This window comes from Betta splendens, chromosome 12 (assembly GCF_900634795.4).
Source record: "Betta splendens chromosome 12, fBetSpl5.4, whole genome shotgun sequence".
In the NCBI taxonomy this organism is placed as follows: domain Eukaryota; kingdom Metazoa; phylum Chordata; class Actinopteri; order Anabantiformes; family Osphronemidae; genus Betta; species Betta splendens.
In genome coordinates, this window is record NC_040892.2 from 3661390 (window position 1) to 3672308 (window position 10919).

Consider the following 10919-nt stretch of genomic DNA (forward strand, 5'->3'; position numbering starts at 1 on the left):
TGGGAACCCATTAACGCCCATGAAAGATGGTTAGGCCACAATTTTCCCCTCCTCGTCAAATCCTGAACCTGAACTCTATCACCGCGTCTCTCGCGTCTCTGCTCGCTTCAAACTCCTTGCTTCTAATCCCCTAATTACCCAATCCATCTACAGCTGCTTGTCAGACGAGGGACAGTTTGAGGCGACGTTAAGAGTAGCAGTGTGAGTTTTTATTGCATTCATTATTCAAACTCCCAGAAATGGAGATTAGTGCGCTTTGAAAGTGTGCACTGTTGAAATATTTATATTAAGAAAGATTGAGAGGGCTGCATTGGTCCTGTTGAATTGAAATCTGCTTTTATTCATTCCTCTGTCTCTCAGAATGCCTGACAGTCAGGCCACCACCATCTATTGGAACATAATTAAAATGAAACATTTAGTAGCAGGATTCATAGATTTCTCTACGACCCAGAGTTAATTAGTGAGTCTAAACTGGGCTGCTGGGCTGTCCAGGGTGTAGTCCGCCCAGTGACAGCTGGGATCCTTTCCAGGATCAGGATAACTTATAAGAGCAGACAATGGATGGATAATAACAGTTGAACGGTGCATATATTTAAATAACTTTGTGTTTGAAATGACTGCAAAGTGCCAGGGGCCCAGCGCTGTTATTTCTGCCTAAGTAATAATAAGTCATGAAGCTGTCATAAACAGTCTCATGACATATGGATGACAGGGCTGGGCACTGCTGCTTGAGGGCCGCTGCCCTCTAAACGCACAAAACAACACCTGTACCATCAAGTGTGTGCACGGCGCTCACAAACGATTGATTCATTGTGGCGTCGCTGTTCCTGTGTGCCCATATTTGTCCTGGACTGGAAGCAATGCGTGATGGAAATGTCGAGGGCCCAGTATCCAGGACGTTGTGGGACGATGTCACCTATGCAAATGAACACGCGATCGCACAAAAGACACACCGGTCTCTCCGTGAATCGGTTCTTTCCCCCCCGTCTCCCTGTTCTGACCCCCCTGTTCTCATTTGTGTTTGCGGAGACATCAGGAGCAGCAGCATAAAAACAACCAAGTGAGCATGTGAGAGAGAGAGGGAGAGAGAGAGAGAGAGAGAGAGAGAGAGAGAGCGAGGGAGGGAGAGACAGAGAGAGAGAGAGAGAGAGAAAGAGAGAGAGAGAGCGAGCGAGGGAGAGAGAGAGAGAGAGAGCGAGCGAGGGAGAGAGAGAGAGAGAGAGAGCGAGCGAGGGAGAGAGAGAGAGAGAGAGAGAGAGAGAGGGGATGATGGCAGTGACACAGCAGAGACAGACCAGTAAAGATAGTGTGTAAAGATAAGAAAAGTCGGCCATCAAACAGATGTAGAACGGGAGAAATGGTTATTGAGCCTCGTGTGAAGGCCGGCGACATGAGAGCAACACACAGATCTGTGCTTTTGCTCCAGGGAACGACTGCCTTTATTACATTAACCAGCACAAAACCAGTTCAGGGCTTTTTTCCCCCCTTTCATTCTGCTTCCTCTGTTTTCCTGCCGGGACAAGGATTTCAACGTTTAACATCATGCACAACTTTAATCCATCCTCTGAATGTGCATTCGCCCTCGTGAGGAGCTGGAATTCACAGCATCACTCATAACAGGACACGAAACAGACAGCAGCTTGTGTTACCTTGTAGGTGTCCATTACTTCTCGGTCTGTCTATGCAGCCACCCATCCCTCATTTCTCCCTATGTGACTAACATAATTAGAGCCTAATTGGGTGAATTAGCAGCTGTGGACCACGGCGGGCCAACAATCCACTGGGTTCCATTACAATCGGAGGCACCAACAGCTTATTAGCACCACATTCAGGTAGAGACGAAGAGCTCATCAGTGAAGTCACCTGCAGGTGATCAGCTGGGAATGAACCAGAGGGCTCTTTATAACCACCGCCAAACCTCACTGTGCATGTTACAGACAACTAACTAATGCACAGGCAAATATGGTTAGAAGGAATAAGAATCAACAAGAGGCACACGTTGCAGAGACTTTTCTGGATTTTAAATATCACACGAGGAAGAAACGATCTTAAACTCCCTGTGAAGGTTTTATGGCCAGAGAGTGGGATTAGCACACTTCACATTTAATGGACAAAGGCTTCTCAACACTGTATCTTTACAGAGCGCTAATGCTCTGTAAAGTGTTTTTCATCAAATGGAACACGGACAGACACAAACACAAACACTTTTCTACAGGGGCTTCACTAACCTTTTAAGCCACCCTCAATGTGTCCTGCTCCTCAAAGCCATAATTGACAGTTTGATTAGGTCTTCCTCCGCCTCAGGCGGTGGCTTAGGGAGAGGACATAATGTGTTAATGCCTTGTTGATGCTTCCGCAAGTCCCCTAAAGCCACAAATACCTGAAAAAAACCGGGGTGGCGTATACGTGGATTGTTATTTTGTCAGGAAATGTTTGATGTACGGTTAATAGAGCAAGAAACAGGACAAAGATGGAGCGAGCAATAAAATTTAGTCAGTCGAATCCGATTGTTGTTGATAATGTCCATGGTTGGATTTGGATCAATTAGGAGCTGGCAGATGTGCAGAATCATGGCTGACCTCGGGGCTTAAAGAATAAAATCCAATTTTCCTCAACAAATGCAGTGCCATTAAGCTGGATGGAAACAGACAACTAAAAAGGGAGGAGTCCCTTAAAAAGCAGTATAGGAGACGCGGCGAGGGGAGACAGCGTTCACTAGCAGGAGAAAGACAAAAGCCACTAGGACTGTGGAACACGGAGTAAAAAAGTTGGTGCACGTCCAACTTTTCAGCACACGAGGGCCTGGCAGAAAAGCAAATACGGTGAGAGAAGAATAAGCAGGCTCACCTGAACTGCGTCCAGATTCCAGTACACGAGCCGTGAGCGTCGGGAGATTCCAGGCGGACACGTCTGCACTGTTAGAAGAGAGCAGCAGGAGGACAGTGCCTGAAACACTGATCCACCGCTGCAGCCATGAGGATCTGCAGCAGGAACGTTCGCCTCCAGGACATCACCATCGTCTACTTCACCGCGCTGGCCGCACTGATGGTGATCCTGGTGGCCTCGTACCAGGCGCCCAGCAACCCGCTGGAGGTGTCCGGCTTCACCTCGGAGGCGTCCGGCCCGGGGCTGCCTCTCCCCATGCCCTTCCACGTGCCCCTGGACCCCCGCGGGGAGCTCCGGCTGGCCTGGAACATCAGCTACGCCCGGCAGGAGGTCTACATGGAGCTGCGGGTGGCCCGGCTCAGGCACGGCGTGGTCCTGGGCATGTCTGACCGCGGGGAGCTGACCAACGCCGACCTGGTGGTGCTGTGGGACTCTGGAACCAAGAGCTTCTTTGGGGTAAAGTGTGTCACGCGTCATCTGTGTCTGACTAACAGAGAGGATGGAAGCGCTCAAACTAAAGGTGTAAAATATCCCTCCTTCCGGTTGCCCTCTGGATGCTCAGGGATTAGATGAAAGTCTTTAAGGAGTGGAGATCTCCATCTTTTCCCGGCGTTCCTCGCCCGTCCGTGGTCCCTGGAGCATGAGATTGCCGTTTGTGCACGAGCGGCTGGCGGACACGCGGCTCCGTGGCCACCGAGTCTCAGAGGACGTTATCGGCCCCTGCTAATTGGAAATCACTCAAACTGCACTAATAGCTGGCGTTCACCTGGGAATCATTAGCACCTATTAGCATATCACAATGCAGACTGGAATGTACCACATGAAAGCTTAGCTGTGGACCCATAGGGTAAAAACACACGCTTCCTAGAACAAATCATAGTAATAATTCATACCAGTAAATGTTTTATTGACTTATTGAGCAGATATAAGAGAGAAACAAAATGTGATTCAATGTGGGGCCAGAGGGAGCAAGCAGGACTCCAAAGGTCGGTCTGGACTCACATAGGAAAGAAGGGACATTTAATATTATTATATTGTTTTTGGCATTAATATACAAATAAAGCAGAATGTAAAAAATATATTAGAATATATTAAGTTGAATCGTAGCTGTTCATTTTCTAAACTGCCTTTATTTCCCTTCACTCACTCAAATCTCTGCGTCCCAAATCACTGCAAATGAAGTTTAAACAGTCATCATGCAGCACTCACATCATAAAGCATCTTTTGTTAAATTGCCCTCCTCGCTGCTCCCCGCCTGTTCCTACGCTCGCTCCCATCTGTCTCTCTTCCCAGAGGAGGGCGAAATTACCAGCACAAGAAAGGTCACTGCCGAGCTGTAGCCCTCACTCTTCTCTCTCCCACACACACACACACACACACACACACACACACACACACACACACAGCTTCTCAAAGGCACATTTTGGATACGCTTTATAGTTCAGTGACTCCTAAAATCCTTTATAAATCAATGTATGCAGGTCTGGGAGACTCCGATTATTACTTTACATTTTGTCTACCTCTATACTATATTAATATATATTGCTAATGTGTTACAGCAAGATATATAAAAAGTATTATTACATTATGACGAGTTCCTTTTGACTGGTCACAGTCTAAAATTCTCCAAAGTTCAGCTCCATTTCAAGGTTAAATTCTCCCCGTGTGTTACTATTCCTCTCATTTCAGTGAAAAACCCTGTCGGGGCCTAACACCTTGTACGTCTGTGCTTTCTGCAGAGGTTAGCGCAGACATGAAACGCACCTGACGCCTGACGCGTACCCAGAGCAGCCCACATTATTTTAGACTCCTGTACAGGATGTATTTTTGAAATCAAAATCTTTGCCGTTTCGTGCAGAACAGTTATATAAGCGGGACGGAGAGGGAGACGGAAATAAAGAGCCCGGTCGTAGGTGCTATTCTGGACAGATATGAATGTGAGAAACATAACAGACGCCGGTGGAAGAGTATCTCGTACACTGGGTCTGCCAGAGTTTCACAGCTCAACCTGCTACAGAAATGTCTTTCAGCTAAATGCATCCATTTTCATACAGTGTGTCAAACAGCGTTCATTTCACCTAAAAGAAGAGGCAGAATGGGTTTTATTTTACGCTGAATGGATGCTTTTGGTTTAATTGATAAAGCTATTCTGTGTGTTTTTTCCAGGATGCATGGAGCGACAGCGAGGGTCACGTGTCCTTGGACACTCAGCAGAACTATGAGCTGATTGAAGCCAAACAGAAACCTGATGGTTTCTACCTGTTCTTCAAAAGACCCTTCAGCACCTGTGACCCTAAGGACTACCTCATCGAGGTGAGTCAGTCAACTTTATTTGCTCGGATTGGAAGTATGGAAAGCAGTTATATTAATAGCCTTCGCCAATTGAATTGTTTTGAATATATGTTGATGGCATTTTACTAATCCATTTTCAGAAATCGAACAAATACAAACAAGGTGTTATGTGAGAAAAAGGAGGTTCAAGCTCCGCTGAAGTCGAGCCTTGCACTTTCATCCCACCCAGGTGCACATAGAGCACCAGGGGAGACTGACATGTGATTCATGGCCTCCAGAAAAATGTGTGTCAGCCGTGAACTGACTGAACCTGACAGTTAACAGGTGGTGATAAGAAGATGATGACACGGGAGGAAGGTGGAGGAGATGGCGCTGGAGTATTAGCACCCGTGTGTGGGAGGGAGGACATAAGATTACTTTAATATGTCTTCTATGTTTGTCACAACAAAGACATCATTATTATTATTATTATTATTATTATTATTATTATTATTATTATTATTATTATTATTATTATTATTATTATTATTATTATTATTATTAGAGAGACCTTGTGGTTTCAGGTGTCACCGTGAAATTGCTGGGAATGTTGGGAATGTTAAATTGACTAAATAACAATTATAGGAGACTCTTAATTTGAAAGGAACATCCTGGCTATCCTTTTGTTTTTGATTGGCCAGGAGGGAACGGTGCACATCATCTACGGGTTCCTGGACCGACCACTGGCCTCGTTGGAGCAGCTCAACCTGTCCCGGATCCACGCGGGCGTGCAGAGGGTGCTGATGCTGCGGCCCGACGCCCCGTCGCCCACTCTGCCTCCGGACGCGCGCACGCTGGACGTGGTGGCGCCGAACGTGGTCATACCGAACCAGGAGACCACGTACTGGTGCTACATCCAGCGGCTGCCTGAGAACATGCCCAAGAACCACATAGTGATGGTACGCGTCACCACGCAGTCAACACACTGTACAGTGAGAACCACGCAGCCGTCTCCATTCACACGCCTCTCCCGCAGTACGAGTCCGTGATAACGCCGGGTAACGAGGCCATCGTGCACCACATAGAGGTGTTCGAGTGCTCCCCGGACGCACGCGACGTGCCGGACTACAGCGGCTCCTGCGACGACACCATGAAGCCGCGCAAGATCAACTTCTGCCGCCACGTGCTGGCGGCGTGGGCTATGGGTGCCGAGGTATGACGGGATGTGTGTGTGTGTGTGTGTGTGTGTGTGTGTGTGTGTGTGTGTGTGTGTGTATGTGTGTGTTGGACCCCCCTCCGAGACACACACACACACAGGTGTCTAATTGAAAGAGGGAGTTGGAATGAAACTTAATTTTGGTCCCGTCCTTGTGTCTATTATGAGAGATAAACACAAACCCCCACGCACATAATATCCGAGCCAGGAGCAGAAAAGCGATGATGATCCCCCACACGCAGCTCCAGTCTACGTCAGAGCTGAGACAGTCTGTATGTGGGAAGCACAGATGAATTAAAGCAGTATATGACGGCCACTAGCAGCTCAGGAGGCGGAATCAAACCGTCAACCCCAACCGTCTCATTCGTCTCATTTTAGCTGAAGACTGATCTCCCATCTGCTTCCTCTCAGTCACGTATAATTTCCTCGTCAGACGTGGGACACGCTCAGCGCTGCAGCCTCCGGCCGCGCGTCTGACCGGGCAGGCGGCCTGCTGGTGGCACAAAGCAGACAGGACAGGCAGCGCTGAGGCTGTCACCGTATTTCTCCGCTCCGCTCCCCGCTGTATCGCAGCCGGCCCGGCCTCCCTGCGATTGGATTAGCTGCCAGCCAAACAAAGGCGAGCGAGCGCCTTCTGTGAGCGGCGAGCTGCGGAGACGAGATTAGGTGGGAAATATTCAGGCCTCTTTCATCACCTCTTAATAGTGTTGTTTCATTCTGCCTGGCACCACATCAGAGGGGAGATGTGCAAAAAAAAACACAAAACAAGAGAGAGAGAGAGAGAGAGAGGGGGGGGGGGTAAAAGAGGAGCAACGCAGTAAAGCATGACACTGTCAAAAAGCAGAGGAGAGAGAAAACGTGTGTGTGTGAAGATGAGAAAGTGATTTTACAGTTAAGAAAATATTAAACAAAGCAACCTCCATTACAGCCCATTTGAATCAGACGTCAATAAAAACTACGTCAAAATCCCTTTTCGATCAGTTGAGCTTTTGAAGCCACGGGGGCCGCAAAGAATTCAATTCAACATTCCCACAATGTGGATCCACGAGAACATGAACTAGGAACTAAATATTTCTGAGACCACGTGAGAGCTAAAATCACTGAAATATCTTCAGTATCTTAATGATCAACATTCTGCTGTTTTAAATTGGGTCGGAGGAGGCGTCCTGATGTTTTTGGAGCCAAACTATTTATTATGGCTGCAGCGTTAAATTGAGCTGCGCTTCTGTGGATTTACTGTATCGGTTTGTACCATAAAGGTGAACGATGGCCGGCGTGAAGCTGCTGTTGAATTCTAATGCTTCTTATTGTGTGAAATGACACGTTCTCATCTCCAAACAGAGGAACCGCGTCCGTCCTGTCTTTACACGTAGGCTTCAGTGAAGGTCTGTTTGCGTGCAGGCGTTCTACTATCCTCCTGACGCAGGTCTTCCCATGGGAGGACCCGGATCCTCGAGGTTCCTTCGCCTGGAGGTCCACTACCACAACCCTCTCCTCATATCGGGTACGCGCGCGCAAACGGGGCGTGAAGTCGCTCTTCTGCGCCTGCTGCGTTTGAATACTTCACATTTCATGGCGTGTTCAGGCCGGCGCGACGCATCGGGCATTCGGCTGCACTACACGCCCAGCCTGCGGCGCTACGATGCCGGGATCATGGAGCTGGGCCTGGTTTACACCCCCATCATGGCCGTCCCTCCCAGACAACACCGCTTCTACCTCAGCGGCTACTGCACCTCCAAGTGCACCCAGACGGTCCGTATCCGAGCAGCCGCTGCGTTTCTGGTTCTGATGGTGGGCTCACTCACGGGGGGGGGGGTGTCGCTGCTCAGGCTCTGCCTCCGGGTGGGATCTACGTCTTCGCGTCCCAGCTCCACACCCACCTGGCGGGACGCGGGGTCCGGACGGTGCTGGTGCGGGCGGGCGCGGAGCTGGAGGTGGTGCAGGAGGACCAGCACTTCAGCACACACTACCAGGTGGGTCCTGGCTCCACCCAGTCTGCTTCAACAGTGAGCTTCCACCTGCAGCCAACCACAGACGGGACTGGTTCATAACATTCACAGCATTGGCGCTTTCTCGGAGTTTGAGCCATTAAGATCACGGCTCGCAGCAGGACACTGGCATTAGTCTGATGTCGGCCTCTGTTACGAGGCGAACACCCCTGCGAAGCTGATGAGAAGCAACATGAGCCGCAGACGAAAGACCTGAAGCATGAGTCTGCCTGTTGAAAACGGCTCACAGATGCCTAATTGTCTTCACTTACAACGACTGAATAATTCTCCTAACCAACATTAACAGCACAACTATAATCCCCAACAAAGAGCCGCCCCAGCGGAGGCTTTACCGAGCACACCTGCTGCTCTGGTGAGGCTTTACAGAAGGGGGAATTCAAGTCAACTAATTCCACACTTCCCCTGTTGACGGAGCAAAACTCTGTCAATAAGGAAAACGAGGCGCGCAGGGCACAGAAGTCATTACTGAGATGATTCCATGGTTTATTTTTACCTTTGGTGATTCAAAAAGCATTTGCTGCCGACTACTTGCTGACATTTCACTTACTTACTGTAATTGCCTGCATTTGATAAAAAAAAAAACTAAGTCTTTTATAATAAGACAGTCACAGTTAAATGAGCCATGAGTTTAGGCCTCATCAGCTCCAGCGCAGCACATTCTCCATCCACTAGAAGCGGCGGAGGAAAACAACCCTCCTGACGATCGACTCCACATCGGAGCCGATGTACAACATTAACGTTGCAGAGTGACAGCAGCTGACATGTGCTGTGCTTACACACACACACACACACACACACCTGCTAGACTGTGATATGTCCTGCTGCTGTTGATTTCAGACTAAGCAGAACCGACCTGTAACCTTTGTTTTTTTTCCACAGACAATCCGCATCCTAAGGAAAATGGTCAATGTTTTACCTGTAAGTATAAAAGCAGTGACTATACGATGGTTTGGTCATTTCTACCCACCTATACCCAACTATAGGGCCCCAGATGTGAGTTCCCCTCCCTTCGCACGTCAACTATTGAATTAGAATCTGCTGCTGCTGCGTGAGGTGCTTAAATGAGGAGGAAATAAGAGCGGCCGTAAAGGAGATTCCCCCGGAGACACGCGAGACAGAACCGCAGCAGCAGCCGAGTTCCGCGAAGCAACGCTGCGCCGGGAAAACGGCAAACTGGCCGCCGGCTCTGCTCAATAATTAATGCTTGGCTCAGTGACCTCCGGGGCGTGTGTTTAGAACCTGAACGGCGCCGGTCCGCCGGTGTTTGTGTGTGATCCTGCAGGGCGACGTCCTCATAACAAAGTGCACCTACAACACGGAGGACCGGAGCAAAGCCACGGTGGTGAGACGCACGCTGTCAATGCAAACCAAACACGAGGCTCACCTCCAACACACAAAGTGCTCCATTTCTGCCCGCTTCTGCCTTTAACTCCATGTCCCCTCAGGGAGGGTTTGGCATCATGGAGGAAATGTGCGTCAACTACATTCACTACTACCCCAGGACTCAGCTGGAGCTCTGCAAAACCCACGTGGACCCAGGATACCTGCAGAAATACTTCAGCTTCATTAACAGGTGGCACACGCACGCGGAGCCTCCTCAGATCATCTGCTTGTTTCTGGGGGCCTCCCTCCCCTTGTGTTCCCTGAGCGGGGCCCATCTCGCATGCGTCTAAGCCACTTTCCCCACCCTCATCCCTCCCTCATCCATCCTTCACTCACCGGGGCCCGACCGGTGATTACTGCTTTTAATCTAAAAGCGCCCAAAGCGCTCGGTGCTTTTAAAACCAAACTGCTCCTCTCACCCCGAATCCTTTCCGTTCTTCTTTTCTCAATCTCACCCTGCCTCGCTCCTGTATCGATTTCCCTTCAACCTCCCCCCTTCTCCCCCCAGGTTCCAGGGAAACGAGCGGTGTGTGTGCGGCGAGGTCAGTGTCACCGAGCAGTTTTCTCAGCTACACTGGGATGCGTTCAGCGGCGAAGTGCTGGACTCCCTCTACAACACGGCCCCCGTCTCCATGCACTGCAACCAGTCAACCGCACAGCTCTTTCCTGCAAGTCCAAAATACACACACACAGCAATAATAATAATAAATAATAATAATAATAATTCTACAGACATTATCACAAATTTATTTTTAAAACTGCATTCTTTTCTCATCTTTTCAGGGAGACTGGGACAAACAGCCTCTACCAGTAGTGACTGCTGTCCTTGAAAAACCTCGGTACCCCTGTGAGGGAGGAGCGGCTCCGGCCAGCGGGTCCTCCACACCTCTAGTCTGAGCCTGAGGGGCCTGCTGGGCCTGAGGGGCCTGCTGGGCGAGAGCACCACACCAGGCCAAGGTCAAAGCAGCTATTGTGACTTGGCAGCGTTTCGGTGTTTGGGAACAGAGGAGGTGATGTCACCTAATTTGCAGAAACTTGCTGTAACTACATGCTGATATTATTCACCAGTAAAAGTGAACCAGTAAACCATTTTATCACCAGTACCATCCAGACTTTCTACGTATTACATGTGTACATCATGTTGTGTGCTAAAT

General features: G+C 49.2%; 1 protein-coding gene across 1 annotated transcript; it reads left to right on the forward strand.

The window, feature by feature from the left end:
* Positions 1-1282: 1282 nt before the first annotated feature.
* On the forward strand, positions 1283-10783 carry dbh (dopamine beta-hydroxylase (dopamine beta-monooxygenase)). The gene is made up of 12 exons (XM_055513437.1): positions 1283-3342; positions 5053-5199; positions 5859-6116; positions 6194-6370; positions 7775-7877; positions 7959-8125; positions 8203-8346; positions 9262-9300; positions 9665-9724; positions 9828-9955; positions 10274-10437; positions 10553-10783. Exons 1-12 carry the CDS (start codon positions 2974-2976, stop codon positions 10660-10662), a joined length of 1866 nt encoding a protein of 621 aa, XP_055369412.1. The 5' UTR covers positions 1283-2973; the 3' UTR covers positions 10663-10783.
* Positions 10784-10919: the final 136 nt, after the last annotated feature.

Excerpts from the sequence above, each read along its gene's own strand:
- dbh (XM_055513437.1), top strand. The coding sequence starts at position 2,974 with ATGAGGATCTGCAGCAGGAACGTTCGCCTCCAGGACATCACCATCGTC. Across the intron at positions 5,200-5,858 it reads CTAAGGACTACCTCATCGAG|GAGGGAACGGTGCACATCAT; the intron begins GTGAGTCAGTCA and ends TTGATTGGCCAG. Across the intron at positions 9,301-9,664 it reads AAATGGTCAATGTTTTACCT|GGCGACGTCCTCATAACAAA; the intron begins GTAAGTATAAAA and ends GTGATCCTGCAG.